The sequence below is a fragment of the Tasmannia lanceolata genome, unplaced genomic scaffold (genome assembly GCF_043159265.1).
Source record: "Tasmannia lanceolata isolate RefF3 unplaced genomic scaffold, GAP_Taslan_0.1 ptg000001l, whole genome shotgun sequence".
Classification (NCBI taxonomy): Eukaryota; Viridiplantae; Streptophyta; class Magnoliopsida; order Canellales; family Winteraceae; genus Tasmannia; species Tasmannia lanceolata.
In genome coordinates, this window is record NW_027518678.1 from 171,412 (window position 1) to 198,177 (window position 26,766).

Sequence of the window (26,766 nt, forward strand, 5' to 3'; positions counted from 1 at the left end):
TTCAGGGTTGCCACTTTGACAACCCAGGTCAATGCTAAATACTAGCATGCCACCCTTCACCATGACAAGTAGATTCCAGATGCTACCCTATTCAACAAAAACAAATACAATACAGATGGTAGCTAATGGCCAACGAAAAATAAAGTCATTTTTTATCAAATGAGACAAGAAAAATATAATCATTTTTTATTACAAGATTCCAACCAAACTAATGGGCAAGGAAAAAGATACAGGAGAGAGAAAATATAGAAGCAAAACCTATGGTTAAAGATAAGAAATGTACCTTAAATTTCAAAGTCTTCAAATGATCAGCTAAGCACAACCATAAATCATATGGTATGTCCACGTGTTTATAAAGCTTTACCTTAGGAGTAGAAAACGGTATAAACTTGGCCAACACGGATTCATTTGCAACAGTATATACCTTCAATATGGAGCAAGAATAACAAGTTGGTGCTGATACTCAAATCAAAGAATTGAAGGAAAGGGCTCAAAAATCATAATTAAAATATAATTTTTTGCATTTTAGCAAAAAATTGAATACAAATAGCCATAAATTTCATAAATAATAACAATAGCAAAAAAATAGAGAATGAACTCTCTGATTGCAGGCATACAAATTAATAAAATGGTACATTAACCAGACCAATAAAAAAAATAGTACATTAACCAAAAGAAAACGTATCCAGCAGGAAGACAATAATATAACCACTGTATAAAACTGAAAGCTGCAAATAATCATTCGGCAAGTAAACCGGTGAAAGTTCCAAATTAATGCTAAAATCTCAACACAACAAAGAGAGATGGAACAGTAGAAGAAAGATTATAAACCAAATAATCATAAAAGAAAATTCCAAAAAAAAAAAAATAGAAACCCATAAAGACAACTTAGAAAAATATTGTCCAACAAAGTACGTTTTTGCAGAAATATTATCTATAAGATAAGAAATCAATTCTACCGTTTTCCACTTGTAGCCTTGTAGGTAGTCAAACCCAAAAATCACTTTGTGCAAGTTGACCAAGGCAGCAAAATAAACACCAAAATGCAATAGTAACAATACTGCACAAGTTTAGACATCCAAACACAGGCCAAAATACACAATGACCCAACGGACTCCTGCCCAAAAGCAATATTGGACAAGCTTATAAAAATTAATCTGCTACACACAAGCCATTCAACTATAGAGGGCCTAATGGAACGGAAATGCTCAAAGGCAGAATAAATCAAGAACAAACTTAGAAAAGACTGACAACTAAAAAGAAACTGAAAATAATTGCAATAACAACATAACGAAAATAGGCTATACGAATCAATGAAAAAATTCTAAATAAAAGAGAATGGACGAAAACAAAAATGAGGCTCACAACACAATCTCATTTAACATAATAACAACAGAAAGAAAACTGAGATAACAACAGCGAAAACACAGCCAACCTTTGAATTCATAATTGACTCGAGTTCTTTGATTTGTTTTGCATAGCCAGCCCGCGAGCTTGAAGCTACAATGGGAGAAAAAAAGATGACTAAGCCTGAATATCAAATGCAATAAACTAATGCTAAAATACTAATAATGCCATAAAATGTAAATACCCACTACAATTCAAAATAAAAACAAGAAAAAAGGATCCAAATTCAAAATGAATCAAGTCAATCAACTAAAATATCAACTTTACCTTTTGAATTTATTGGCGAAGCAGTCATACCAAAAATCCTTGGAAGTGGAGTACAATTGGAGCGTAATTGTCGGTGATAGAACTCCTGTCAAACCAAACAATTTCATCAAAAAAAAAAAAAAAAAATTGCAACCCAAGCTATACACGTGAACTCCTATTAATGAACATGTAATGAAAAAGCAAACAACGAAGTAACATTGGGATTCGCATAAGAATCTAACCATTTAAACAAATGATCTTAAAAACATACAATCCCCAACAAGAGACTTTTCAAAGAGAGAGTGGCAATTAAAGGAAACCTAATCAAAGGAGTCAATCCAAGTTAGAGAAATCTAAATGAGTGAGGGGCAAGAAGATTAAAGAGAGAGTATCCCAAATAGATGTTGTGCAGAGGCTGAATGAATTAAGAGAAAACATAATGAGCTAAGAAGCACGGGTACGGGCACGTGATTTTCCAAAAAAAAACGGGTGTGGGTACGTTGCAGGTACGCCGAATACAGAGAATCGGTTGGGGAGAGAGGAGGGAGATTTGGGGGGAAAAGACCTAATGGTCTTTTTAGTTGTTTTTACCCCCCCCCCCGGGTTTTTGTTTTTTTTTCTTAGAGGAAAAATGGTTTAAAACGTGTCGAGTGTGCACCCCCAGCGCACCTGACCCACTTTTTTTTCTTTTTTGAAAAAAATAAAAAGGGTACGCACCCGACACGGGTGCGGGAGTACCCGTGCTTCCTTGATAATGAGCAATAGGAGATCTAAGGCAACCCTTGGAGACTAAGGACATAGCCAATCAATATGTGACTCTAAAGACCAAATGAGCTTACACAAAACAAAGAGAATTAAGTGAATCATAAACAATGAAAACCAAAAAGTATATCTCAAGAGATAAAAAATTAAGACATTGGTAGAAACATCAAGGGCAAATTTGTTTGATTATAACAACAACTAGATTAGGAGTTTCAAAACTTGTAATGAGTTGGGGCTTGGTTCTAAAATTAGGAGTCAATGGTTAGAAAGTGTTAAATAGAGAAGCCATTTATATAAGCAAATTCCAATGTAGAAACAAGACTGACGTAATTCATCGTTTGAGGAACAGAAGAATTTATGTGTGCTTTTGCTCCTAGAAGTTGTACAAACAACTCAAGCACTGATTTAAATCAAATCTTCTTTGATATTCTTTTGTGATTTTAGTTTCAAGTTGTCTCATGCTACATCATGAGGAAACTTCAACAATAAGACGTTTTAGCATTTTTACAAGTTGTTGGATCTTCCAAGTGGTTTGAGGTTTTGCAAGCCGCCTCCTAATTGGATCAACTTAATGTTGATGGGGTGTCTGAAGAGAACCCTGGTTTGGCTGGAGGAGGAGGAATTGTTAGAGATTTTCTTGGCAAGGTTGTTTTTGCTTTTGCTCATTTCTATGGTATATCTTCAGATATGGTAGCTGAAACTAGAGCCTTATTAGATGGGCTGAGATATTACAAAACTTTAGGCCTCACCAATATTTGGGTTGAATCTGATAACCAAGTCCTGGTTAATCTCATTAAAAGCAACAATACGCATCCATGATCTATCTATTTTTTTCTCAAAGATATATTGCTCTCATTTCTAGTATGAACTGCTTCCTATCTCACAAGTATAGAGAAGGTAATTGTGCTGCAAATTCGTTGGCTAATCATGCCTGTTCTACTAGACTTAATGATACCTTCTGGAACTGGTTGGATCTCCCAAGAGGCATGAGGGGGGGCTGTTAGATGTGAGCAGCTCGGTATTCCTAATGTTCGAGTTAAATAGGTATTTTATACTGTGATGCGGTTTCTTTAGTATTTTGTATGGGTTTTAGAGGAAAGGTGGCATGTCCTCCTCTCATACTTCTTTATTTCTATGAATAAAATTTCAGGTGCCGCCCCAGGTTCCTAGATAAATTCTGGGTAAAAAAATAGCATTTTTACGAGTGACTTATAGAAAGGAAATCATTTTCCCTCCGCATATGAGATTGATTGGGGAAATAGAAAGAGCCTATAACCATATCTTCAACTCTCTAAAATTAATGTTACCTAGAAGTTTGAAACGTGGTTCGCTCCTGTATGCGGTACGGAAATAGGTACGGGGTACGATGCTTAGCCCGATATGTGGTGTAATGGGGGTATGTCATTTATTCAACAAAAAAAAGTTTCAATTACAAACCAAAATATATGAAATTTAAAAATCTCAATATAACACAAAATAAAGCAACAACATATATTGTATACTCAGTCCTAAAATCAAACAAAAAACAACTACCCAGTTATGAAATAAAAATATAAGAACATGATAAATGATCAAACTAATGAATAAGCTAGGGTGCAGCTGCATTTCCTTAGTCCACCAAAGTATTCCCTATTGAAAAGTTGAATATGTGAGTATGTTGTAGTCCGAGACGATGGGATTGCTATTTTCAGCAATCTGGATCGTGAACATACCATGTTTGGGGTCGTTCAACCCAGCTCACGAGACGATATTAGGGGTAGCGAGCTTGGTAACATCGTCTAAAACTACGCCCATTAAAAAAAAATCTAAAAGCATGCAAAAAACTCAGTTTGAAAGAACAAATTTCATTTGAGCATATAAAGACAACCTCCAATTCATTGAGTGGTTTACAAAAGCTTCCCCATGCCATTCATCATTCAGGGAGAGGTGGTTGAACGGAATTGATGAACAATAACCTTGGGCATACAGATGATCCTAAACATAGTCAAGGACTTCTAGATCCTCACCATTAGAAATTAGCCACATCACTTTCCATGAGTAAACCCATTTATAACTATTTTTAGCAGGCAATAAATGTTCCATTACCAATTTAATAACACTTTAAACAAATAAACCAAATGAATTAAGATAAAAGAATTGAAGTAAAAGCAGCAAATAGCCATCAAATATAATTTTAAAATCCCTTCATGTACTAGAATACTTCTTCAGCCAATGACATAGAAACTAATACAATCAGAGAAAATTTCATATCAAAACAAGTGGCCTCAAATTAAGCTAATAGTAAGGATCCAAGAACGCTTCATTCCTGCATCTAGATGATAGAGGAGTCCAAGCATTTCCCAATTTACATGAAACAAAATCTGGATCTCCAAAAACAATTGTGTCAAAGAAGAAGGTGAAAAAATACCCCATCACACAGTTACATAAACAAAGGTTGTACTTGACTCTTCCAGTAGTTTTGCCTCATTGCTGAAAGTAGACGTGGCAAGTTATAAGGCCAAACAGTAAATAAAATAGCATCTGAATCTCCAACCAGATTAAGAACGATCATTAGGTGACAATATTTTGGATATTACACTAGTGGTAGGAACAAAAAATCAAAAGAAGATCTATGTGGTTTCCACTTTGTTTTTTGGAAGGCAACATGACACCTAGTCAGTACAAAAAATCAAAAGAAGATCAATGTGGTTTCCACTTTGTTTTTGGAAGGCAACATGACATCTAGTCAGTACTCGGTACTCAATATTCAATGATTATGGACCAAGCCAAGCTACCTTCAGCTAATAAATGCCATCCAAATTGGGATGTATGATTGTTGTGCGGTGCTAGATAAAAGGGCCTTAGATAACCCCCCCGCCTCTCCGGAATATGATCAATTACAAAGGTAGAGAAAGAACAAGACAGAAGTTGTGGAGTTTCGACTCAGTTCCTTTTGTTCAATCATAATAAAATACAGGTTATAGCTGATATTTATATGGGGCTGGTCAAAATGATAAAGATACCATTGCCATTGACATTAAAGTGTGACGCATCAAAAGAAATATGGTGTGAGATTCAAACATTTCATGCAGTCAGTTAATAAAAACTTCTATCACTTACAATGATCACTACAGCCAACAACGATACATGAGGAGAATTTTTGTCTACTGAAAGACAAATCATGAACATAAAAGAAGCATCCCCAAGAGCAGAGATGAGAGTAATCTAGATCCATGCCTGTGAGAAGATATGCCCGTGATTATTGTTCGAGGGAGGCTATTCAGAGCATATTTCTTTAATTTCCATAAATTTGGGTGTAATTATCCATCACCCCAATTCTTGCCTTTTCCTTTTAGGGTAAGCATTTGAGCAATTAGCATTTCCAATATTGTTATACACACAGACAGATACAGATATGGAAATAGATATAGATGTAGATATAGATGTGTGTTCGTGTGTGTTTATATGTATATGGTCATATACATACACATAAAAACCATTAAAAATCATTTTTTCTGCTTTAGTCACTAGAGAGACCACCTAGGAAGTGGGAACGATGAACATAAAAAACAACTTAGCATAATATTCAACAAATATACTGAAAGAAAATACCCATTACCTCCATGAACCAAATAATGAAAGAAAAGATCCACTACTTCCTTAAACCACATACACGAGACAAAAAAATTGATTATCCATACTACTACAAAACTAGAAATATAAAAAATAAACCATAAATAAGAGGAAAACTTAACATATAAACTAGGAGCCACAACAATGTCAACACTGGATCCTATTCTCATAGATGACGAAAAGCAAATCTTATATTTTACCGAAATCTTTGATATCTTTCAAGTCTTGCAGTTGTTACTAATAATTTTATGTTCCTAGAAACTGATGAAGAAGCATCTTAGCCGTTAAAATACTTTGCAAATCAAACCCAATACACCAGATTTTAATTTTCCATAAAACCTCTGCATTTATATAACTACCAACATGCCAACATAAGGTTACTGTAAGAAATCCAAATGCACTATCGCATTCCAAAAGTATTCAGCAAAATAAGAGTATTATGAAAAATTAAAATTGATGAACAATATTAAGAAATTAGAAATTATTATAATTGTTTAATTACAATACCTCGCACCAAATAAGAAATCAAAAAATGGATACAAAGTACACTGAATCAAAGCTTCCACACTAGAAGGGGCCATCATAAGAATAACATAAGACCACTCACATAGTAATTCATGATACTAATTAAGGACTAGCCTATCTATAAGGCCAATATTTATTAACAGTGGGGTGGAGAGAGAGAGAGAGACAGAGACAGAGAGAGAGAGGGGTGTCTAGTTAACCCGTTACACGCTATCATAACAAGCCTAAGGATCTATGACTCTAGCATTAAGTTGTCCATCAAATATTATCAAATATTACCAGCTTAATCATATTCCAACGGAAAAACAAATATTAAGAAGAGGGAAAAAGAAAATAATTAATCCAGAACTCACCGTCATAATGCAAGCATAAGGGCTTCTACCTCTTGCATGATGGCATTCATCAAATATTAATAGCTCAATCATGTCTAGCATGAAAAAGCAATGCCGCAAGTTATCAAGAAGAATTTGAGCTGTCATTACAAAGACCTGTAAGAAATGGTCACAGTTGTCAATGGGGACAATGCCACAATTGGAAATTGTGTACAGGTACAAGACGCACAGAAATCAATGAAAGCAAGTTGATCAATAGTAACTAATAGAAGAACAAAGTAAGTAAAATATATAAGAAATTTATAGCACAACCAAACATTTAAAATACATTGCAACCATACGTTAGAATCAATAACAAAAACAATTTTAATATAAAACAAGAAAACTCCTTATAAATTTAGAACTTTTGAAAGGTTAGTAAAAAAGTTATCGCAGAACCAATTAAAAATTTGCAAAAGCCAAGGAATTCCAGGGAGTCCATAAATAAGGAAAGACACTATAATTTAGAATAGTCAAGATTCAAATGTTCTGCAGTTAAGATTTAAGTGTTCTTGTATATCTCATATTGACATGCACTACTACTAGCTGCAAGCATTTAGAGGACATTTAGGTGAATCTAAAATTATAACTTATGGATGCTAGATAGTTATTTACTCTTTACTTAATAGAGTACTTGTAGTGAAATGTCTATTTTGCTTTTGTTGTTCTATAGGAAAACACTCACACAGGGGAATTGACATGAACATACGACTGAGACAAGTCAAAGGAATTTGTGATTGACTCGATAAGGCCAAAACTAAGTAGACTATGTCAATGACCATCGAGTTTTCCAACAGTGACGTAGAGACGTCAACTCAACTCAACTCAACTCAACTCAACTAAACCAACTAAGCCTTTATCCCAAACTAGTTGGGGTCGGCTAATGAATCCTTTACAAAATTTTCATGAAGCAGTGACGTAGAGACCTAAGCTTCCATAATACATCATTGGATGACATATGAATGCTTTATTACGGAGGAAATGGCATTAGATGAGACATGCCCCGACTCTAACGATCAACATGAAAAAATTAAAATTTTATGTATTTATTATGCTTTAATAAGTTGTATATCAATCTACATGTGTAAAAATGTACATTTTGTAATACTATGCTTTAATAATTGTGTAGTTATGTGTTGATCTAAAATGGTTTTGAAGTAGCGAAATAATGAATTGAAATGATGAATTACTAATATGATATGTGCTTGTATTATGAGGTGTACAAAACTCAATACATGGAAATAAACACAGGTGTCTTCGTAAGAGTTGGAGGAATTAAGATGAAGGTTTAGCATATTGATGATTGATTGGGGTTAAGCCTCTAGCTCAATTGGTTAAGGCTTTGGTTTTTAACCTTGAGGTCGGGGATTTAATACCAACATACCTATCAAAAAAATATTGATGATTGATCAATATGGACTTGTATCTTGTAAATCTTTTGAGACTATTCAGTACGTATGGGTCAATTGACTTGATTATTTATTGATTTGTAATATCCATATGCTGGTGATCGTGGTGGTTCCTAACTTCCTCATTAATTAATGGATGTGGATCGAAATGGATATACTAAGACCAGAATGAATCTCATGATTTAAAGTTTGATTCAATTCAACCCTACTATGAGTTGAAATTTGATACCGTATTTCATAACATCGGTGTATAGTGTCTTATAATTTGATCATGGGTGTTTTACTAGATTTTTTAATTTCGAAATGAAAAATCAGTGTACAATATGAAGTATTGATTAATGGCAAACAATTAATTAATAAAACTATTATTAAAACACTAAACCAAATGTTTGTTCTATTGAATAGAAAGATTTGTACTCTACCCAGATGACAATAAACAAATATAGCTAAACAAATCATTATATTCAAATGGGATTTCTAGCAAAAAGAAAATAAATGGCACTGCCCAAAATGAGTATATGGTATGGATGGGGAAGCAGCTGCGAATTTTACGCAAATTAATATTCTCAGTGTGATTTAAAAGATTATAAGAACATGGGGAGAGAATTAACATAAAATGAAAGAAAATATAAATATATATATAAAAAAAACAGAGAAAAGCAGCACCTCATATTTCTCCAATTCCTTCTTCCAGGTTGTGGCATCCCAGTAATCGACCCCCATAGCTCCATAGAGTTTTCTGACTTTTAAATCAGTGTGCATTTCCAGAGACTCAGCTTGCTGGCATCATAGAGTGCAGAAAAGAAAATAAGAATTGGCATCATAGAGTGCAGTAAAGAAAATAAGAATAGATAAACGAGCCAATCATAATCATTATCTCATCGTCATCGTCATCATCATCATCAGCATCAAATCTCAGTTACCTGGGTGACCAAAACAACAGTGGGAACCAAGAAAACAGCAATGAAGGGGGATGGTTTTCTGAGGTGATGAGCATAAGCCCGAATGAGCATAATGGCGATGAGAGTTTTGCCGGAGCCAGTCTCCAGGAACGCGATCGTATTCCCCTTCTTCGCTTTCTCCAGTGCTTCTATCTGATAACTGCATTACCCAAAAAAAAAAAAAAAAAACAATCAGTCACACACATGAAGAATCTTCCTCCTCCTCCTCCCTCCTCGAAAAAGACAATAATATAAGAAGAAAATCTGGCCTTCTAGCAAATGCTTCAGGATCCGTTTGATCCATTTCAGAGACGGAAAGAAGCTTCCGATGCTTCCTACGATCTTCTTCGTCACCGATAACATTCATAGCTCTTTCCCCTTCCCCCCCTTGAGCCACAAAAAGCGTCTCCTCGCTCCTCTGATTTTCCATTGGCTGTCGTTCAAATTTCAAAATGAGCGAATCAGATTCCCGATTTCACGGTCGCAGCACAGCAGATGATGATGCAACAAACAAAAGGACTGATTGCGCAGACTCCCTCTCTCCCCCTCTCTCTCATTTAATAGAAGAAACGCTTTGCTTGCTCACCAAGATACCGAGGTGTCACCATACCGTGGTGGGACCATGCGCGCCTTTCACTCTCTCACCCTTTTCTAACAAATGAAGACCCACCCACGCTAAACTAAATCACTCTTAAATGTAGCTTAATTCTCACCACTCTTAAATGTAGCTTAACAAATCTCTTGCAAACATATTCCATAGGGATAAATAATGGCAAGTGACATATTCGACCCAACTCCTTCCTTCGGCCACCCGCTCTCGGGTATTATGACTCCTCCATTTAGATTGCTATAGTTTGGCATTGGGAAGAAAGGGGGGTGAATATATCATTTCCCAAAATTATATATTAATTTTTGGGATTTATGCTTATTAGTCCCTACATGGCAAAATAATTGCTTATTAGTCCCTAAGAAAAGCATATTAGCTGAATAGTCCTACTTTCAGAAAATATTTGCTAAAAGGTCGCTAAAACTCACGAAATTCAATTTTCTCCGTTAAAAATTTTAAAATGACGAATTTACCCACCAACCGATTTAATCAGTTTTAGCGTTTTTTATTTCACTTCCAGTATTTTTGAAAAAAAACTAGGAAATAAGCAACAATATTATCTCTTCTAATATTCTCATCTAAAAACCTTTAACAAAAAAATCATTTTAGAAATTAAATAAATTGAAAATCCCTCTAAAATAAATTAAAAAGGGTCAGTTTGAGTTATCTTTTCTTCATAGATAATAAAGTAAGAAATTTTAGGAATATTTTTCGTTTCTAACTTTTCTAAGAAATTCCTATCTTGGTTGGATTGCAAGAAAATATCTCCGATGGAAAAGTATTTCTATAGAAATTTTTTTCATTGAGGAATTATGTCTGATTAATTTAGAGGGATAACATCATAAATGCCTAAGTAGAAGGCATTTTGTAAGAGAAGCACTAATCCATCTCAAACAGTTGGAGGTCTCCGTGTTCTTGATGATGGCCACCGGTTGCAATACGGTAGGGTTTTAGTTCTGTTATGGGAATAAGAACTAGGGTTTGGCTTCTAATCTTAAGAGAGGAAGAAGGGAGAATGTTAAAGGGAAAGTCAATGTTGGAAGAGATAATATTGTTGCTTATTTCCTAGTTTTTTTTCGAAAATATTGGAAGGGCAAAAAAACGTAAAACGGATTAAATGGGTTTGGGCGTAAATTTGCCATTTTAAAATTTTTAATGGAGAAAAATGAAGTTCGTAAGTTTTAGGGACCTTTTAGCAAATATTTTCTAAAAGTAAGCGCTGTTCAGCTAATATGCCTTTCTTAGGGACTAATAAGCAATTATTTTGCCATGTAGGGACTAATCTACAAAAATCCCTTAATTTTTAGTTTGTGGAGGAGCATTTAAACTACTCTAGTAAAATTTCCCCTTACAAGTCCTCATATGCGCCCTCTTTACGGGTGGGGGATGGGGGGTGGGGGGTGGTAAAGCTTTCAACCCATAAACAGAACACGCTATCTCCTATCTCTTTTAAGTTTTAACACAACGCTTAAGCTCACTATTTAAAAAAAAAAAAAAAAAAAAAAAAAGGCATGCCTCCACAAGCACCCACTTTGTTCAAAGATCCAATCCAATCACTTGTTAGGCCCTAATTTAAATAAGCATTGTCCCAAAAATATTCTCCATAGGACAAATCCATTTTACCATTCACATTGAATAAGAATGGTTTGGATCTTCAAATAACGTGGCTCCATTGTATTTTAAAATGGTACTAGTTGCAAACCCGTGCGTCGCACGGGAATGAAAAACAAAGAATCAAATGGAGCGAACAAAAAATATATCTTAAGACTAAATACCTGCAAATTTTAGGCTTAAAAAAGTAATAGTTGTAATTTTTTAGATTGAATTTGATGGCAAATAGGGAATTGGTGAATTGAGTCGACTGATAAATTCTAGGTTCTTTTGAAGTTTGCTAAAAAGTGAGCCCTTTGAAAATCCAATTTTGTCATATTAGATATTCATACTTAAAAATGTGACAGCAGTCCTACCAATATATTCTTTGAACTGAAATATGTGGAGACACAATCAATTCCATCATCACTTCTACTTTACACAGCTAGAGTTGCAAAGGTTGATACCTGAATCAACTCTCACAATAAAAATACTGGGAACTTTCTTTGGATTTGGATATTGTTCAATGCTGCTATAAATGATTTGGATATTGTTCAATGCTCCTATAAATGGTTGTTCGGAGAAGCTTCCGTAGTATGTTGTTCTTAGTGTTGTCACTTGTATAAGGATTTTTGCAAGTGATATGGCAACCTATTAAAAAGTGATCATGAAAAGTAATATTAGTTACCCGCATGTAGAGTGTGGTGGGCAAATGAAAGTTTGAAAGCGAAGTCTGCTTCTTACTACAATCATGAGGGCAATCTCAATAGATGCCAAAAATTACACCAAAGAAGACTCGCAAGCATGCAACAAGATCCAAAGAAATAAAAAAAAAAAACAAAGAAGCCTCCCATGAATGCATGGCGTCCAAACTTTAGTTTATATAGTCTGTTGTTTTCTTGACATCTGATTAAACGTGAAAGGAAATATTCCAAACTCAAATAAGTAGTTTCAAGATGAAAGGGATATACAAAAGTTTGCAGAAATTAGGAATGCATGAATCATATTTGGAAGCAACATATACACTACCATGAGGAACGATTGTACAAAAAATATATATCCCCACCTACAAAGGAAATATTTGGAAAAAAAGCAACAGCCCATAAGAAATAAAGAAAAAGATGGAAAAAAAAATAAAGCCTAAAGCTTTGAGGATAAAAAATCAGATTTTAGGAAATGAAACAAAGCTCAAAACCTTCCACAGCCTGATGGTAAAATCAAAGAATAAAGGCCTATTTGGGTAAATCTCAAATTTTTAGAATTGCCAGATTACAGCGATTCCATAAAATATAATATTGATAGCTCTGAAATTGTCAAAAGATTCAAAATACTGAACATCTCAGAAAAAGAACAGAGAGCCACATGAAGATAAAAAAAATCTAGACATGGACAGGTAATTGTCCACGCAAAAAACGAATATTCAGGAAAAAAAACATAAAGTGCATGTTAAGTTTTTTTTTTTTTTTTTTTTTTTTTTAAAAATAAGCAAATGGAATCGCCATCAATAAAAGTTAATCACAACCAAACAAAGAATATGATGTAACCACGGCATGGTCCCTGCTATTTAAAGGAAGCAGAAAACAGACAAAATTAATAAAAAGCATACGGGAGGAGCAATGCAATGAAACATAGGACTAAATATTCATTTTAGTACTTTCTGAGATCATCACAAATTAGATGACTTAGAGCTGCAATGCACCCATGAAACTAACCATAAATTTAACAAATGTTGATAATTTTTTGTGAATGGTAAAATTTTTAATAACTCAGCATGAAAAACCTAAATAACATCATATTCTACTAAAGCATCCTATTTAAAACTCATATAGGACCAGGAAGAGAAATAGAAGAAGAGAGAGAAGAATAGAAGAAGAATAGGGGAAGAAGATGAGAGAAAGAATAGACGGGAAAGAAGAGGAAGAGGAAGAAATCTAGGGGAGAATATGAGAAGAGGAGGAGGAATAGAGGAAGGAGAAAAACCTGTAGAGGGGAGAAGCCATTCAATCTTTATTAATAATCCAAATGTAAGAATCCCTATTACATGAGGCCTTTATATAGGCAATTAAACTAAAATTCCATGAAAAATAAATAAATTCTCTAATTCTAAATAACATGGAAAATAAAATCCTGGAAACTATATAAAATAGAAATAAAATCCTAGAAACTAAATAGCATGTAAATAAATCATAATATCTGCATCATTCTCCCCCGCTTGAAAAGAACTTGACCTCTAGTTCTAGTCCTCTTGGATCAAATATGTACACGATCCACTGAGTCGTAATCCGTCGAACTCTGGAATGCTGTACAACGCTCGTGATGTCTGTGAAAGTGGTATAGAACGCGAGAGTAGTGATATAGAAGACATCATTCATGGAGAACCATAAAGAATCGAACCTCTCTTGACAAGTAATGCGGTAAGGAATATAGCAATGTACTCCTCTTGTACTGGAGTGAGGGTCATGCGTAGCATAAACCCATATTCTAAAAGGTCAATCTCTAACAAGCATCGGCAAAACGTTTCGATAATACGCTCCTTTGTAGTCTCATCTGGCCCAAAGGAACCCATCTCTGCAAATACTAAGACCTTCTGATCAAACTGCGTTACTTCTTCCTCTGTGTCAGCATAAAGATCGACAATCTGATCAATCGGCTCAAAGATAGGGCAATCCTCAACAATATGCTCTTGATCATCTGTCTCAGGTAATGGCTCATCAGTCAAGTCACTCACCTCTGACACATGACGGTGCTCGGTCGACTCTGTTCAAGAATCAGCCTCACATGGCTCTACCCCAATAACTGTCTCGACTATGGAGTGTCAAGCTGTCTCTCTAGATGCTCAGCAACTGGTGCTGGGCAAATCTCTAAATCGTCATGGTTGTCGACGTCGGCCTCAGCAATCACTGGACCCTCTGGCTCTATATCCGACATCTCTGACTCAGTATCTTCCATCATGGACTCAGTATCTGACATAACTAAGGACTTAACTATAATGATCTTATCAACACTAACATCTGGTTCCTCAATAATATCATCAACAAGTGGTACGGGGAAAGTAGTGAAGTGGCTTTGCAAATCCGACTCAGGCGTGCGACGCTCTTGGTATCTGGTGGCTACTTTAATTTAGGCTTTTTGTGTACATTGAGTGGTTTTTTCTCGCCAAGCAGCTTCTTCATGCATCAATCTTTGTTTAAACGTTGCTCGCTCACGTTTCAATCTTTGTTGATAATGATATCCATAAATGTTCATAAATTCATAATGAACTTCTTCCCATAGACGAAATGGTGGCTTGCCTGAGTATTGCGCTCTAGTACGAAGAATCGTCATTTCGATCTGGCCTCTCTGCATACTATATCTTTGACATTAACAAATGTTTATTTGATGATCATAACCATCGTACTTATGATATGCAGCAAGTGCCTTGATCCATTCTAGAAACGCATCCTCGAAATCTCAATAGGGATGGTGATAGTCATCATAACCATAGAAATATGGAACCCGTGGTGCAGAAAAATATTAATTCTCGTATCCATCAAAATATGGAACAACTGGTGGAGCCATTGGGATCGGTATCGAAAAATAAAATTTATGATCTGTCTGTCATGTCAAAAAGAACACAATGCTTGTCGCGGATCATAAATCGGACTCCCGGATAGCCTAGATTGGAGTTCAGACCAAAATCGACGGATGTCAAACGATACTCGAAGTAGTGTCCATACTCACTGCTGATTGCTAATAATATGCTAGATATACTGCTGATGGCGAAAGAAAGTGACGGTCTCTCGCGGAAGGTCGATCGGATGTCGGGAAGTTGTTGATCGAATGATGGAACGCGATCGACAGTTGAGATGACCTCTGAAACTGTGCTAAAAGGCGCTGCCTGCTACCAAATTTTATGTAGGACCGGGAAGAGAAAGAGGATAGGGGGAGAAAGAGGAGAAGTAGAGAAGAGAGGGAAGAAGAGTAGGAGAAGAATAGGGGAAGAAGAGAAGAAGAGGAGAAGAGAACTAGAATTAGAAGAGAATTAGAGGGGAGAAGAAGAGAGGAAATTAGAGGGGAGAATCTCTATCAATCAATTAGTCATCCAAACTTAATGATCCCTAATACATGAGCTAATAAAAGTTACTTTCCTTCCTTTGTACATCAGGTCTGTACGGTGTTACCTATTGTTGTACATTATTTCCAATGTAGACACGTAACCTGGAAGGATATCCACTAACACTTTGGGTTTTTTTTTTTCTTTCTACTTTATCCAGTGGTCACGTGTACCACTTACCTGAGAAAAGCAGAGGTTGCCTTTTTATAATATAACCTATAAAAAGAGTCTACTTTGGGCCCATGGAAACTTTAGGCAAAAAGTTACTGAGTGTTACGATACTCACTTTCCTTCAAAAAAAGAAGTTATACTTACTTTTTTTCTTTCTTTTTTTTTCGCAGAGACTTGCAGCGGAAGTCACGACCAAGTAAAAGTTGCTTCGTTGAGGGCACCTTGAAAAGATAAACTCTAATGACTTTCCCTTTTCATTCACAAAAGTAACTGGCCAGCTAGTGGTGACTGAAAATCGTGTTGCAGCCAGATTTCAATCGATTGACGATGAAGGAAGTGTTGTCGGCACTTGAAGCAAGAAGGTTGAATAATGGGTTAGATGAAAACAAGGGCTAGTGGTTACTGTTTCAGGTTTTGGGAAGATGGCAGAGCACCTATTTAAAGGGAAAGATGTTTGTGACTGGTTTGTTGATGCTTCTTTAGGCAGGTTTCGATTGGATAAATAGAGAGAAATAAATTAGGGTTAGAAGGGTAAATTATGGCTGAATTTTAAGGGTCTATTGGTGGCTAATTAAGGGGCTAAAATTTATAGGTTTGATGTCGGATGTGGAGAGGGAAAAGGGTTTGGGGTCTATTAGGGCTAAGGTTAGGGTTTTGGTTTAGGGTTAGGGTTTCAGATTAGGGTTTGGAGGAGTCTTCTACAGGTTCTGTGGGTTAGGTAAAGGCTGAAATATGAGAGAAGAGGTTGTTATGTTCAGGTATAATTTCTGGGCAGCAGATTTTGTGGAATTTATGGGCGATTCGTGACTCGAAATTCGGAGACTTGGATCATTTGCTTTGATACCAAATTTGATGTAGGACCAGGAAGAAAAATAGAAGGAGAGAAAAAGAGAAGAAGAAGAGGAGAGAGAGAGAGAGAGAGAGAGAGAGAGAGAGAGAGAGAGAGAGAGAGAGAGAGAACAATATAAGAAGAATAGGGGAAGAAGAGGAGACGAGAAAGAGGAAAAAGAAGAAGAAATCTGGGGGAGAATAGGAGAAGGAGAAGGAGAGGAGGAATAGAGGAAGGAGAAGAACCTGTAGTGGGGAGAAGCCAATGAATCTTTATTAATCATCCAAACCTAAGAATCCCTAATACATGAGGCCTTTATATAGGCAATTAAACTAAAATTCCATGGAAAATAAATAAATTTCCTAATTCTAAATAACATGAAAAATAAAATCCAAGAAACTAAATAACATGGAAATAAAATCCTAGAAACTAAATAACATGTAAATAAATCACAATATCCGCATCAAAAACATGTAGTAACTTAAATCCATCAAGTAATAAAAATGAAAAAAAAAAACCTATTCAGATGAGAGGCAAGATCCAGGCGCTCAAAATCTCCCTTTTCATCATTTTTTAAGTTATGTAAAAGAAATCTGGGCAAGAGGAAAAATAAGGTTAGAAGAAGGTTCGATGGTTTCTAGTTGGAAAGTTCAAGTAATTAAAAATGGAAAAAAAACCCTAGATGAGAAAGGAGTACCTGAGAGGCCTGAAAACCCTAGATGAAGAGAGAAAAGTAATAACCACTGTTCAGTCAGCCTCATTTCTGCATCCAAGGGGGAAAAAATTCTCGATAAACCCCATATCCAGATATGCTTATAAGTAGAGGGAGTAGATGTCCAGGGAGGGAGAGGAAGGGGAAGGGGAAACGAATAGTTCCGAGTTATGAGCAATACGCTAGTACATTATTTTAGGAGAGAGAAAGAGAGAGAGTAAATAGCTTTTTGGAAAAGGAAAGGATATATATGGAGAGATTTAGCAATAAACACGTTTTGATTATAATGCCAATAATGGCCTTGGAATAAGTGGCTGAATCTTCCTTTATTTTTTACACGCCAATTAATAGTAAAACATGAGAGAGAGAGAGATAGAGAAAGTTGTTTTCTCTCTTAATAGTAAAACCAATTAATAGTAAAAATGTGAGAGAGACAGAGAGAGAGAGCTATTTCTCTCCTAATTGGAAGAAGCTTTTGCAATGCCCATTAGATAGACTTTTACAATTCCGCTTAGATAGAGAAGGGGACATTTCATTATATATATATATATATATATATATATATATATATATATATATATATATATGAGGAGAGTGTTCCTGAGCTTAAGCTCAGATAAGCTTATCTGAGCGCGAGCTTATCTGAGTTCGAGCTCAAAAACACATGTGGCCCCACATTTTTTGGAAGATCCAAAGCATTCATTTGGAAGGCCCTTCCATGGATAGGGTGTGTACCAAAAATTAGACATATAAGATCATCCTAACCCAATCAAAGGTGGAGGGGGAAATGGACAAACACTGTGCGTCCATGTTACTGCCCATTTTTTCCCTACACAATTGGCAGGGTTAGGATGATCCTATAGGGCTGATTTTTGGTACACACCCTATCCATGGAAGGGCCTTCCAAATAAATGCTTAGGATCCCCCCCAAAAATGTGAGGCCACATGTGTTTTTGAGCTCGAGCTCGTATAAGCTTATCTGAGCTTGAGCTCAGGAACACGTTCCTCATATATTTTCTCTGAGATTTTGCTGCGGAAAATTGAGCAAAATTCCCTTTTTTTAGTTTTCTGACATTATTTTCTCTCTTTTTCGTTTTTTCTTCCTTTTTTGAGAATTTTTAAATCGTAAAATATATCTAAGGGGGAAGGGAAGGCCGGCACGTGTCCTATAACAGTGAAACTCTCTTCCCTCCTTATTATATATGAGGAAACAGTTTCTACACACAAGTGTAGGTAAGTTATCTACACACTAGCTTAAAATACAGTGGAGGGCATATTGTTTGGGTGATCCAAACCATTCATTTGATTGGCCCTCACATAAATAGGGTGTTCACAAAATATCAGCTCCAAAAGATCATCCCAACCCTACGATTTGTGGAGGTAAAATGGATGTGTATAAACCTTCCATTTTTTGCCTCCACAGTTCGAAGGGTTAGGATGATCCTATGAAGCTGATTGTTTGTGGACACCCTATCTATGTGTGGGCCAATCAAATGAATTGTTTGGATCACCCAAACAATGTGGGCCTCCACTGTATTTTAAGCTAGTGTGTAGATAACTTATCTACACTTGTGTGTAGAAACCGTTCTCTCTCTCTCTCTCTCTCTCTCTCTCTCTCTCTCTCTCTATATATATATATATATATATATATATATATATATAAGAAAACGGTTCCTACACATATGTGTAGAGAGTTCTCTACACACTAGCTTAAAATACAGTGAGGGCCTACATTGTTTGGGTGATCCAAACCATTCATTTTTAAGGCCCTCACATAGATAGGGTGTCCACAAAAAATCAGATCCATAGGATCATCTTAACCATTCGAACTATGGAGGCAAAAAGTGGACTAATTTGTGAAGGTTTAAAGACGTCCATTTTACCTCCACACATCGTAGGGTTGGGATCCTATGGATCTGATTTTTTGTAGACACCCTATCTATGTGAGGGCCTTTAAAATGGATGGCTTGGATCACCCAAACAATGTGGGCCCCTACTGTATTTTAAGCTAGTGTGTAGAGAACTCTTTACACATATGTGTAGGAACCGTTTTCTCTCTCTCTCTCTCTCTATATATATATATATATATATATATATATATATATATATATACATGGAAAGTGAAGCTACACACTCATGTAGCTAACTTAGCTACACCAACGGCTTAAAATACAGTGGGCCCATTGTTTGAGTGATCCAAACCATTCATTTGATAGGCCCTCACATTGATAGGGTGTGCCCAAAAAATCAGCTCCATAGGATCAGCCCAACCCTTCAAACTGTGGAGCTAAAAATGGACAGATTTGTGAAGGTTTTTACACATCCATTTTTGCCTCCACAAATCGTAGGGTTGGAATGATCCTATGGAGCTTATTTTTTGGGCCCACCCAATCTATGTGAGGGCCCATCAAATGAATGGTTTGCATCACCCAAACAATGTGGGGCCCACTGTATTTTAAGCCGTCGATGTAGCTAAGTTAGCTCACCAGTGTGTAGCTACACTTCTCTCTCTCTCTCTCTCTCTATATATATATATATAAATATATATATATATATATATAGAGGAAAATGATTGTGCGCTCGAACGCACCAAGCTTAGGTGCGGTCGAGGGCCCAAAACTCATGTGGGCTCACATTGTTAGGATGGTCCAAAGCATTCATTTGCAAGGCCCCATCATAGATAGGGTGTGTACAAAAAATCAGCTCCATAGGATCATCCTAACCCATCCAAAAATGGAGGGCAAAATGGACAGACACCGTTTGCCACAAATCTGCCCATTTTTGCCCTCAACTTTTGGAGGGGTTAGGATGATCCAATGGAGCTGATTTTTTGTACACACCCTATATATGATGGGCCCTTGCAAATGAATAGTTTTGATCACCACAAAAAGTGTGGGACCCATGTGTTTAAGCCCTCGACCGCACCAAAGCTTAGGTGCAGTCAACCGCACACTCCTTTTCCTCATATATATATATATATATATATATATATATATATATATATATATAGAGAGAGAGAGAGAGAGAGAGAGAGAGAGAGAGAGAGAGAGGAAACTGTTGGTGATCCAAACCAAATGTTTTCGCTTGAGTGAACTCACAGGCATTTACATCAAAGGACGTACGAGTCTTTTCTGAATTACTAGTTGCTTCAGCTACAATTGACTTGGCTGATGTCTCGTGCAGAATAAGATTTGATCTCTCTTTATCGGCATGAAATAAAGGGCTGAGATAACTTCATATTGGTTTAGGAGATCTGAAAACCTCTGGTAGAAATCCACAGATATTAAGTTTCAGTTGGCAACTTGGCAATAAAATTTAGCAACTTACCACGTATAAAACATTTAAGTGTTATTCCGTTATACCTCGAGAACAGATTCAACAGCCGGTAAGGTAGTCAACAAAAGATCATGGTGATCCTGACCACAGTTAAAAAAGACAAATCGAGTATTAAATTAAATTTTAAAATATACTATCAACAAAGTTGCAGATACTCAACTCTACTCAACTAAGCCATTGTCCCAAACTAGTTGAAAGTTGCAGATAAAAACAACGAAACTAGAAGTTATAAAAGGAATTGCATCTGTTACTCGTCTCTATTATTTACCATGTCTTTTGTCTCGTGAGACAACTAATTACTCCAAAAGCTTTAGCTGTTGAAGAAGGTGTCATTAAATCTTTAATACTTGAACACTCCCCTTCACATGTGGGCCATCATTTTAGGGTTGGCCTACACGTGGCACATGTAGCACCTCTTTTGGGTTTGGCCATTGCATGTGGATTTTTACTATCAAGGAGGTTTGAACCGAGGGAAATTGCTTTGATACCATGTGAAACAACCAATTAGTCCAAAAGCTTAAGCTGTTGAAGAAGGTGTTATTAAATCTTCTATACTTAACATCTCTAAAGAAAGTTGTCCAGAATTCCAGATAAATGAAAGCAGCAAATAGATATAATTTAGAGGTCAATATTCATGTTTCCTATGGATAAACAATCAAACTGTGGATACAAGTATGCTAGCCACATGATAACAACACAAAATATAGATTAATTTATTATGAAAATTTATTACAAAAAATAGTGCAATCTTGTCAAGTTATTGTCTGGTATAGGAATTATAAATGAATGGCATGCATTATTGGTCTAGTTTGATAAAATGCATGGTTATAGCGAACTGTAAATAACACTATTTATGCACGATTGTCTAGTTTGGATGAAGCAAATGGTTATAGTAATTCAGTATCAAGTTTGAATCAAAACCATCCACTTTGTGAATAATTTTCCAAAGTTATTAGTTCTTGATATATTATGTACTTCATTATCTACGAATAAAGTTTTAAAGCACCACTACTTGCAATGGTTCATAAAATTACAGGTGAAGGTTCTATATCTGAATAACAAGACTTGTGGTTGTGATCTTTAGAATGGTACTAAATAGCAACGGAAAGCTAATGATACTGGTGAGAAAGGGGAATAGCATTTGCTTTTCTTTTGTTTTGAAAATGGCACTCCTCATTTTGTCAAGAACTTTTTTTTGGTCGGTGGTTTTGATTAGAAAATTATAAAATGAAGAGGAGTGCATAATTAAAACAAGGTGTTGAATAACATGTAAGGGTAGATTAGGTATTGATGATAGTTTAGAGGGTATTGTAGTCTTTGTACACTATTGCCCTATTAGGGGCCTATACATACATCATATTCATTAAGAGCTCCCTAGTGGAGACTCTCAACCCTAGCTCACTTCTAACATGGTATCAGAGCAAAGATCCATGGAAAAGGAATAAGAAAAGAAGAAGAGCCATCTCAAGCATTTCAGGCCATCTATCTCTCCTCAAGTCAATCTCTCCTTACGAGTCCTTTTTTTTATTTTGCGCTAACCCATTTTTTGGGTTTTTACACTCCCGAAAATCTCTCTCTGATCTTCTCCTAAAATCTCTCTCAAACTTTTTTTCCTTTTCTTTTGCTATTTGCGCACAATGGGTTGGGTTTGCCATAACCCACCTCTCCACGAAAATTTCTCTCTCTCTCTCTCTCTCTCTCTCTCTCTCTCTCTCTCTCTCTCTCTCTCTCTCTCTCTCTCTCTCTGTGTGTGTATGGCTGTCCCTTAATTGTGCACAAAAACAAAAGCAAAAACAAAACAAAAAAAACCAACTCCCCTCTGTTTGCCATAAACACTCTCCCCTCTCTACCTTGCTGTGAATTCCAAATCTCCCCCATTCTCAACCCAAAATCCCCTTTTCCAAATCCAAAATCCTCAATCTTTAATCCTAAATCCTAAATCCTAAATCTTTCCTTTCTTTCTCTTTTGAATTCTCATTTGGGAAGAAATCTTCTTCCCAAATCCCTTTTGGCATCCCCAAATCTCCACCCAAAACCCCAAATCCTTTTTCGACCATATTTTCTCACCACCATCCCTAAACCTTCTTCCTAAAACAAGAAAAACAAACGGATCCCTTCTTTCTCTATTATTTTCTATCTTTTCTCATTCAATTGCTCTCTTTCTTGTTCTTTTTTGTTCTAACTCCATAAATCTCTTTCTTTTCTCCTAAATTCATTCTTTTCCCCTCTTTCTTGTTCTAAATCCATACATTCCCTTCTTTCTTGTTCTAAATCCCTAAATCTCCTTTCTTTTCTAAATCCATGCTCTTGTTGGGTTCTTTCTCATTCCTTCATCTCTTTCTCTATGTTTTAAATCCTCACTTTCTTTCTTTTTTGAGTCTCTTTTGAAATCCTCCTCCCTCTCTATTCCATCCTAATCTTTGTTTTCTCTTTATTCTATGTCTTTTGTGTAGATATCCAAGGTGCACACCAAGTGTTTGGTCAAATGTCCGAAAGAGGTGTACTGCCTTGTTTGCCTTCTTTTCATTGCAAGCATGGTTTTAAATTTCGGCCGAAACGAAATTTCGGTTTCGGTGGAAAACGAAACGAAATTCACAGTGAGTCGGAAAAGTACCAAACTTCGCCGAAACGTTTCGGAAATTTCGGCAATTTCGGTGAAACGTTTCGGTGAAGTACAAAATTTCGATGAAATTTCGGAAATTTTGGTGAAACGTTTCAGAAAGTTTTGAAATTTCAATTTTTACAAGATTTCGTCCGAAATTTCGTACCGAAACCGAAACCGAGATTTAAAACCTTGGTTGCAAGTTGAAGGCATTCGACCTTCAACTTGAAGGGGAGAGTTGTCATGTAGTTCTTCTTTTGTTGTTTTTTCCTGAGGGAGTGATCTAGTCTTGTTGTCTTCCTTGTTGCCCTTTCTTAAGGGGGAGTGTCAGTGTGTCTTCATGCCTTTTCTTGTCTTGTTGTCATCTCCATACTCATGTAGTTTCACCCGAGGGGGAATGTTGTTATGCTCCCTAGTTAGTCTTTGTCTTCTCGACTTTATGCCTTATCCCGGGTGATGGCTTCCATATCCATCGTTCATTGGCTTTCTTACATGTGACGGTCTCTTCCCGCCGACCTATCTTTTCCGAGCGATGGTGTCCCCATTGTTGGTCGGCTCCTCTTCAGGCGATTGTTCATGCTGTTGACCTTGTCTCCAGACGATGGTTTCCCCATCGTTGGTTGGTAATCTTCTCCCTCATTTTCTTCTTATCTTCAGGCAACGATGTTCATATCGTCGACTTTGTCACCAAACAATGGTTTCTCCATCGTTGGTTGGTTATCTTATCATTTTCTTCTTCTCTCCAAGCGACGGTTTCCCCGTCGACCTTGTCTCCGATGGTTTCCCTATCGATAGTTATCTTCTCTTAATGTTGTGTTACTCAATTGGTATTCCCACTCGTGGTGCTTCGCCATTGCTCATGTGTGCAACCTTGGTGTGCCTATTTTACTCGATGGATCGCTGATATTTTCCTATCGAGGTGTCATCGTTCGATCCTTCGTGGTTTGTAGATGCCATTGCCGGGCTATCATTCAGTTGGAGTTTCATAGTTGTCGTTATCATCGCTCTCGTCGTAAAACTACTTCAGGGGGGGAGCTGGTCCTTTTTTGTGGCCGCTGATCTCAACGATAGTACTCTCATGGTGGTCGTTATCTTTTGTTATGCTTTCCTTATGTATTCACCACACCAGCTTGAGGATGAGTGGTATACCAAACCGGATATGTGTATGAGATTATGTACTTTTTGTTATTTTAGTTATTGTAGTTTTCTTTGTACCAAGCTGGAGTTTCATAGCACATACACTCCAGCATGAGGGGGAGAGTTGAATAACATGTAAGGGTAGATTAGGTATTGTTGATAGTTTAGAGGGTATTGTAGCCTCTATACACTATTGCCCTTGGGGCAGGGTAGATTAGGTATTGTTGATAGTTTAGAGGGTATTGTAACCTCTGTACACTATTCCCCTATTTGGGGCCTATATATATAATATTCATTAGGAGCACTCTAGTGGAGACACTTCGTCCTCCATTCCTCTTCTTCCTCTCTTCTAACCCTAGCTCACTTCTAACACAAGGGTGGGCAGACATCATGTCCCACAAGAAAATATAAATTGTAAGCAGTCAGAGACCGATAGAATCAGAAACTCTAAAAGGAATCATGTACCTTAAGGATATATGGGTCCAATAACTAGTTACAAGTGAAACTTTTTAAGTGACAAAAGTTTCAGCATATCAACCCCCGTAAGTAAATGAATAACTGCATAGTTTATCCACATATTTCACTCAAAATTCTTGTAAAACGGAATTGGAAAGCATTGATGTTTAGAGTGTTGAAAAGCCAAGGCATCATATTCATATTCTCATCCATTTGGAAAGAAAAGTATCTCGTTGGCCCACATTAGGAGTCAAGTATTAATAAACAGAAACTAAAGTGATTCATGTTATCAACTACATTTATATAGAACAATAGAAACCCACCTAAACTCAATGTTTGACAGAAGTGGCCACAAAATAAGAATATCTTAAAATACGATGCTTGGAAACTCGAAAGAAATTTCAATATTTTGTGATTTAATGTTTGCCAGAACATGAAACTCATGGTAGTTTTTATTTATTTATTTAAAATGACACTCATGGTAGTGTGGACCCCGATCCGAGAGAGGCGGCGGTGGGACGTGCCCCACGCGCTAACAGTCTCTATGGATCATCCACGTGAATGGAGAGCTCTACCACGGAACTCTCGAAAGAAGAAATGCCTCTCACAGCATGAGTGGCGATACAAAGGGAGATACCTCTCGATTCGGGGACTAGCCCAGATTCGAGGCGTACCTTAAACAAAGAAGAGTCGCCATCCAAGGAAGTGGGCCAAGGATCCCATACTATGCTCTGTTGCAACGGATAACCAGAGATATAAAAGAGGGTCCGTGCCTGGTTACGAATTCGGAAGGTCTGAAGAGCACCTCATCCGCCCAAGTGCAAGCACCTGGTCTCTTATGCCATTTGTTATTGATTTTGAAGAGTTTTGAGCGAAAGTCATAGGAAATGGGAACGAATATCTCCGAGAAGACGTCTATCTAATCATGCATATCTCAGAGATGAATAATAAGCACACATAAAAGAAATGAAAGAAGTGTCGCCTAAGAAATAACTAGGTTATGAGTATCATACCTAATTAGTGTCTGAGTTCTGGTGTGCAAACACATGCATGCTACAGCTAAAGGTATAGGATCTGTACATGAAAGTAAGAGAACACAGCAAAGTACACAACACAATTCAATTCTATACATGACTGGACAAAAATGAGTCCTAACTCTAATACGACCTGACTCGGACCAAGATGGCCGTCCATCCCAGCTGCTCTACGTATCCCGGCCTCGGGAAGAATCGGAGTCAACGTAGTTCGATGCCCTATTCTAACTACGATGTCTAACCATCTAGAACCGCCATCCTAGACTCGATCCACTAGACTCGACTGATTTTTAAAGCTTTTTACACGATAGCTTAAGTTCAGGTGAATTGTAATTTTTAAGACTCTATATGCCTTAACTAATGCAAGTTGATTAGCCTTAAGCTAATGCAGGTGGGCCCTACATCCTATGTGTAACTAGGCTGTGCATCCTAAAGAAAACCATGGGCTGACTATATGCTTTCTAGTCTAGCCATCGGTTCGACTAGATGTCTAACCGATCAACTTGAGGCCTCCTAACTCTAGGGACACTCACACGACTGGACACACCATATCAACAAATCAGGACAGACTCCTAACTCTAAAACACCCTAAATATCTAGGACAGACTCATAACTCTAGAGGAAGATCTTTTTGAAAAAGGTTTGAATATTTTTGTAATTTTGAAAGATGTGAAATGTTTATTTTTAAAGGTTTGGCTGGACCTGGGATTTGGATCCCAAGCTGCACTACGTACCCTGTTGAAAGGGATCAAGCCAACGTAGTTCGGAAACAGATTTTCCTAACTACTCCTAAATGACTCAAGATTTTTGAGATTTTTGGATTTTCAGATGTTTTTGATATTTTTGACACGAGATGACTGAATCCTATCATCATAAGGGGAGGACAGACTCCCGATATCCCGCAAAGGTTGGACAGCATCCTATGC

At 36.7% G+C, this 26,766-nt stretch overlaps 1 protein-coding gene and 1 pseudogene across 4 annotated transcripts in view; both read right to left on the reverse strand.

Moving 5' to 3' along the window:
* Window positions 1-9,806, reverse strand: part of LOC143892425 (endoribonuclease Dicer homolog 2-like) — a 30,967-nt gene extending 21,161 nt beyond the window's left edge. For 2 of the 4 annotated variants that reach the window (XM_077353649.1, XM_077397417.1), the window contains exons 1-7: window positions 9,543-9,806; window positions 9,256-9,433; window positions 8,999-9,112; window positions 6,906-7,040; window positions 1,675-1,759; window positions 1,436-1,500; window positions 284-424 (exon numbers count right to left, since the gene is read on the reverse strand). In XM_077353649.1, the coding sequence (XP_077209764.1) occupies window positions 284-424; window positions 1,436-1,500; window positions 1,675-1,759; window positions 6,906-7,040; window positions 8,999-9,112; window positions 9,256-9,433; window positions 9,543-9,703 (879 nt within the window). In that variant the 5' untranslated portion in view covers window positions 9,704-9,806. Of the gene's footprint in view, window positions 1-283; window positions 425-1,435; window positions 1,501-1,674; window positions 1,760-3,722; window positions 3,862-6,905; window positions 7,041-8,998; window positions 9,113-9,255; window positions 9,434-9,542 lie in introns of those variants that run through there. The other 2 variants (XM_077354316.1, XM_077354951.1) reach the window with 2 other exon arrangements.
* A 4,032-nt stretch (window positions 9,807-13,838) lies between these two features.
* LOC143874164 (uncharacterized) overlaps window positions 13,839-26,766 on the reverse strand; it is a 51,590-nt pseudogene continuing 38,662 nt past the window's right edge.